This window comes from Bufo bufo, chromosome 3, assembly GCF_905171765.1.
Source record: "Bufo bufo chromosome 3, aBufBuf1.1, whole genome shotgun sequence".
Lineage (NCBI taxonomy): Eukaryota > Metazoa > Chordata > Amphibia > Anura > Bufonidae > Bufo > Bufo bufo.
The window spans coordinates 214881494-214888249 of NC_053391.1; the positions used below are offsets into that span (position 1 = coordinate 214881494).

The 6756-nt window shown below is 47.3% G+C and overlaps 1 protein-coding gene across 2 annotated transcripts in view; it reads right to left on the reverse strand.

The window, feature by feature from the left end:
• TRIM33 (tripartite motif containing 33) overlaps positions 1-5933 on the reverse strand; it is a 116341-nt gene extending 110408 nt beyond the window's left edge. For both annotated transcript variants that reach the window (XM_040423922.1, XM_040423921.1), the window contains exon 1: positions 5342-5933. In XM_040423922.1, the coding sequence (XP_040279856.1) occupies positions 5342-5774 (433 nt within the window). In that variant the 5' untranslated portion in view covers positions 5775-5933. The remainder of the gene's footprint in view (positions 1-5341) is intronic.
• Positions 5934-6756: the final 823 nt, after the last annotated feature.

Here is a 6756-nt window from a genome sequence, read left to right on the forward strand (position 1 = left end):
ACAAGAATAGGCATTTCTATAGGGGTGCCGGGCGGGTGTGTTGCGGATCCGCAACACACCACGGACGTGTGAATGGAGCCTTATATGGAACGACTTGCTTTGCCTTAGTTATCTGCTTATTTTCTCTTCTCAGGGTGACATTTTGGGGCTTTGGAACCAATTACTACTTTTCCATAAAGTTATAAACTCAAGTTACAATTATTTCAACTAATCAATATAGTAACACGAGGGACCGCTGTACTTTACATCTTATGTATCACTATACTCCTGCATGTAAGTGCTATACTATGTCTGACAGCGGCTGCTATTAGGAAGATCTAAGGGCTGTGTCACACGAGCGGATGCCGTGCGTGACATCCGCTCCGTGAATGACAGCCAAGACCCGATGCAGACTGCAGAAGCACGGAGCATTAACATGATTGATAATGCTCCGTGCCTCTCTGTGATCTCTTTACTACGAAATCACAGTGAGATAAAGTTGTCGCTGTGATTTCGTAGTAAAGAGGTCACAGAGAGGCACGGAGCATTATCAGTCATGTTAATGCTCCGTGCTTCTGCAGTCTGCATCGGGTCTTGGCTGTCATTCACGGAGCGGATGTCACGCACGGCATCCGCTCGTGTGAAACAGCCCTAAGGCCCATTTACACAATTAACAGGAACTAACTGCCTGGTCGTGAGCGAGGGGTGATAACTACATTTACATGGAGACAAGTCTAAAACTAAGATCTCAGCGATTTCCATCAGTGACGGAGCCAAAACCAGGTGCGGCTGTGAACACAGAACAGGGGCAGATCTTTCCCTTATACCTTATGTCTGTGGAGGCTCTAATCACTGACCAAAACACTGACGTGTGAATGAGGTTTTAATCTTATGCTCGACCATGGAATCTGGGAGGGGGGGGGTTAAACATCTGGGATCCAAGTTAAAGAGGACCTTTCACCGATTCTTACCCTATGAACTAACTATACAGACATGGAGAGCGGCGCCCGGGGATCTCACTGCACTTACTGTTATCCCCGGGCACCGCTCCGTTCTGCCGCTATGCCCTCCGGTATCTCCGTTCCCTAAGTTATGGTAGGTGGAGTCTGCCCTTGTTCTTCTGTAGCGCTGGCCAATCGCATTGCATAGCTCACAGCCTGGGAGAAAATAACCTCCCAGGCTGTGAGCTCGGCGCTGCGATTGGCCAGCGCTAGGGCAGACTCCGCCTACCATAACTTAGGGACTGGTATCTCCGCCTACTATAACAGTGAGCGGAGATACCGGAGGGCATAGCGGCAGAACGGAGTGGCGCCCGGGTATAATAGTAAGTGCAGTGAGATCCCCGGGCGCCGCTCCACATGTCTGTATAGTTAGTTCATAGGGTAAGAATCGGTGAATGGTCCTCTTTAACTCTGATGCCCATCTGTTAAGAGCAGGGCTCCTATGATGTTCCTGCAGCCCAATATTACTGCCCTACTTCTAACTGGGATCGAAGTTATTAATCTCCCAGCTCTATCGCCATGTAATCAGAGATATTAATCTCCTAGCTCTATCGCCATGTAATCAGAGATATTAATCTCCCAGCTCTATCGCCATGTAATCAGAGATATTAATCTTCCAGTTCTATCTCTATGTAATCAAATATTAATCTCCCACCTCTATTTCCAAATACATCTGGGACTGGAGTTATGCCTGATGTCTGGCCATTCCAATCAGAACCAATATTCACCGAAATAGCGATTAATTGACCCAATCTGATCAGCCTATTTATGGGACGTACCACAATAAACACGTCATGAATGTTGTCAAACTTCCCCCACAAAGTTACAGGGGACAGTATACAAGATGCGCGTGAGCTCTGTAACATATCCTCTGGAGTAATTTGTTTCCAACGGGCCAGTTTCAGATGAGCAAGTCGTCTGCGGAAAACAAGCTTCGAGTGCATAATGCTGTGTGTCCCTCAGCTGATGTAGGGCAGGGACACACAGCATCAGAAATGACAATGCTGTCAGGTGCAGTCACAGGAGCAGACTTCAGGACGGGAAATGACGCTGCCGCAGAAAACTCATTCATATGAAACTGGCCAGAAGCTGATCACGTGCGTGTCATGTGGACTGTCAGATGGCGTGTAGCCTTCACTCCCAGATATCTGCTCACTGACGCGTGTTCATCAGACACCACAGGGAAAGAAGTGCGTTACCATCCCTGTCCTTCCTTATCGTACTTCTCCGTGATGCTCTCCTTACTTTCCCTCGTGGATTAGTGACAGAACGTTACCAGCAAGACCCGCTCTGTATACCGTCTTAGTGATCTAATGGTGGAGACTATATTTTGTACGCAAATCTTTTCCCATTTGGTTTAAGACTCAGGCTTTGTTCATTGCGCTTTTGTTTTTTTTAATATTTCATGCCAATGGGATGACCGATACAACAGATCGGAACGATATCAGGTATTAAATTGTTTTTTGGTTTCGTTTTTCTTTTACTTTTATGTAAATCATGACGAACACTAACATCTCGCCGATTCCAAAGATGAGATCCTGATATTTTCCCACCAAGTAGATAATGGATGCAGACACTACTGAGACTGATGACAGCAATGGCATGGGTCAGCTTGATGACTTATTCTTCCGTTTTTTTAGCTGGGGTTACACGGTGATCTTGATTACAACCAAAGATCGTTGTGCAGCCCCGAAGCCACTGAACTGGACGGGGATGTAACAGCTGTGGCGACCAGTAAACAGCAGTGCAGTTTTTTTTTTTGCCATTTTGGGATAGTTGCGCCAAAACCCCATTCAGTTCAATGGCTGCAGTGCTAAACAGTGATCGATGTTAAAGCAGCAAGTATCACAGCCAAGAAGCCCCTGCCTTATCCATCCCAATGAGAATCTTAAAATAAATCTATGGGACAGATGGCAAAAATCTCTAGAAACACTCTATGGAGTCATATTATGAAGCAGCAGGCACTGTGCGCTACCACATGGTGCATCTGTGAATGCACTGCAGAATGCCGCTTCTCAGGATGCAGCTCAGCTATGCAGCTTGGGATTCAACTCCTCCATGCAGCTGGTGATGCCACAAGACCCAGTTTATTTTCTGAAATCTCCGACCTGAACTCAGTGAGGTAAAGTAACGGACCATAGATATGCATCTGACCACAGAACGAATCTGAAATCTCTCTGGACACAAGGACTAAATGTGGCGCCAAAATATTTCCCGGTTTGATCTGCCGCATAGTTTAAAGGGAACCTGTCACCTGCAAACCGCATATTAAACCGACCCCAGTACCTTACAGTATCCCCCAGTGTGTTGCTAATCCTGTTTTTCTTTCCTCATACTTGTTCAAAACGCTGTTTTAATGTCAGTTGGCGCCGTTCCCGAGTCAGGCTTGAAGTCAAGGGGGCAGCGGCCTCCTAGCTTCAAATAAAGCTAAGCCCGTCCCTCACTCCTCCTCTACAATTAGATGGACGTGCTGCCGTGATCGCTCTCCTCTAGTGCATGCGCAGTACGCTGCCTGTTACAGCATGATCCTCACTCCCCCGCCTGCATTTTGCTAGAAGAGCGCGATCCCCGCAATATGTCCATCTAATTGTAGAGGAGGGGTAAGGGGCAGGCTTAGCTTTACTTGAAGCAAGGAGGCCGCTGCCCCCTTGACTTCAAGCCTGACTCGGAGACGGCGCCAACTGATATGAAAACAAGTATGAGGAAAGAAAAACATGATTAGCAACACACTGGGGGATACTGTAAGGTACTGGGGTCGGTTTAATATGTGTTTTGCAGGTGACAGTCATCCCTCAACTGCTAAATCTTTTAGAAACATTAAAGGGGTTTTCTCTTTTCAGCAAATGGCATTTATCAAGTAGAGAAAGTTAATACAAGGCACTCACTGTGATTGTCGATATTGCCTCCTTCGCTGGCTTGATTCATTTTTCAATCACATTGCACTCATCATTTCCATGGTTACGGCCACCCTGCAATCCATCACCGGTGGCCGTGCTTGCACACTATAGGAAAAAGCACTGGCCTATGCTCACTCCCACAGTTGCGGTCACCAGACAGGCTGCCACTTTTTTCTATAGTGTGCAAGCACGACCACCGCTGCTGGATTATAGGGCGGTCGTAACCATGGAAACAAGCAGTGTATAATGTGATAGAAAAATTTATCCAACCAGCAAAGGAGGCAACATGGACAATCACAATACATTAGTAAGTGCCTTGTATTAAATACTTTCTCTACATAATAAATACAATTTACTGAAGTGTGACAAGCAGTCATTTCCGGTGTGTCGAGTGGGACCAGGAAGTAGAGACAGTTGGGGGGCTGGGAAGTGTCAGAGGATTGGTAAGGCTAGGTTCACAAATGTGGTGCGTATAGGATAATTATTTTTTTTATGTAAGCCCCATATCGGACATATTGCCAGGCATGATCGCCACCCATCAGACCCCACTGACTGTTATATTCGGCTACCCTTTTGCTGGAATATGGGATGAAAGTTCCACCACTGACATGCACCTAGTAAGAGATAGAGATATAGAGATATATATATATATATATATATATATTAATATAATATATATATATTTTTTTTTTTTACACTAACCCATCTTCAAAAAAGAAAAAATAATCAGCTAGACAATCCCTTTAAGCAAATCAATACCATACAGCAGGGATGCTCAACCTGCTGCCCTCCAGCTGTTGTAAAACTACAACTCCCAAATGCCCTGCTGTAGGCTGTTCGGGCATGCTGGGAGTTGTAGTTTTGCAACAGCTGGAGGGCCGCAGGTTGAGCGTGCCTGCCATACAGTATAAAGTCTAATAGTGTACGGTAACATTACACCACCGACGTCAGCGATGAACGCGTTCCCATATACAGCACCGTTCACACCAGCAGTATACCGACAAGACCAGAAAAGCCACTGGGCATGTGAATAATCTGGCAGAAGTTTTCGGGAACGGCTGGCGCCTGCAACACCAACTAATTTCTCCACTTCTCGGATGATGCCAACACAGTCCTTGCCATAAAAAAAAGAAAGCGCGTTTTGGGTTTCTGGGCTACACTTCAAGGATAGGTTTTGCTCGCAAACGTACAGCGTTTTGGGATAGCTGGTCCACAAAGCATCAAGTGCGATCCAAGTAATGACAACAACATTAGAAACGTGGAGCAGATGACAAGTAGTACGGCAGGACGCAACGCTGAGGAGCGAGCCAAGCAGAATACACCGAGACCCCTGAAACTCGGACAACTTTACAGACATTACTAGAGACCAAAACACTGGAAAAGGACACTAGTGCACGAAGGGCAGGCTGGTGTGACCACAGCTGTGCCCCGTGACAGCTGCCGCCAGCACATGCGGCCTCTCACCTTGCTGGATGTCCCCGTTGCTGCCACCAGGCAGGGGCACACTGAGCTGCCTCTCAGGCTCCGGCAGGCAGCGGCGGCAGAAGGAGTGCAGGCAGGGCAGCAGTTTAGGCTCCGAGTCCCGGTTCTGTAAGCTCTGCTTGCACACGGAACACGTATCCAGCAGGTTAAACACCACGGACGACGTGGACGATGGGGCAGTGGTGGAAGAAGAGGCCGCTGCTGAGGAGGAGGAGGAGGGGGGGGCCGGGCTCTCCGCTGCCTGGGCAGCCACTGGCACAACGGGGGCCGCAGCCTTCTCCCCGTTCTCGGTCTCTTCCATGGCCTGGGCCTCAGTGCCCGCAGCGTTCCCGTCCTGTCCGCTGCCATTGTTGTTGTTGTCGCTGCTCACGGAACCTTCCGTCTCTCCGCCACCGCCTCCTTTGTTGTCCGCCATGTTTTTCCTCTTTGAACCCCTGAACTGACCGCTTCGCGACGCCACCAGCGCACGTACAGTACGCCGCCGCAATGAAGGCCACCCTCTCGCCCTCCCTCTCTACTCTAACGGCCACGGCGAGGTGACGTCAGTGGCGACGTGCAGGACACTGTAGATAACGCATGCGTCGGAAGGAAGCGAGTACGTAGTGAGCCTGCGCACGGCATGGAGCTCTACGCATGCGTACTGGTAGATGAGAGGCGGGCTGCGCAGGGGCTCTCCGTATACGTGCAAACTAGGGCGGTTCCAAAAAGCAGGAGCTGGTGACGTCCCCCATGTACCGAAAACTAGAGGAGGCAGAGTTTTAGTGACTTCGGGACAGATTTGGTACTTGAGCACACCTGGGGGACATCTTCCTCAATCATGCGCCCAGTATTCTCCAAATGAATATAATAATGTCAGGTGATGCCCTGTCAAATACAGCAACCCTTATGGACACCTTTGTAAAAAATAAATATATATTTTTTTACACTAATTTATTTTGTGGAGAAAATCATTTCTCCAATTGGTTCTGTTCATTTACTATTTTGTTGTTTTTGTTCTACAGCCTGCTGTGCTTCCTATGTCATCAGGCATACACTGCAGTACACTATACTGTGTATTGTAGAGCCATCAGACCCACTGGATCTGCAGGAGCCAAGTGGGTCTGGGTCAAAAAAGTGTAAAAAAAAAAAAAGTTAAAAAAAATATCTAACTTTTTCCTATATCCAAACATATAATTGGGTAAAAATTGAAAAAAAAAAACACTAAACATGTTTGGTATCACCGCGTCCGTAACGACCTGACCTATAAAAGGATCATGTTACTTTTACTGCACGGTGAACGCCATAAAAAGAAGAAGAAAAAAGAAAAACTATGATGGAATTGCAATTGTACCCACCTCACTTCCCAAAAGTGATCCAAAAAGTCATATGTACCCAAAATTTGTATCAATCAAACCGTG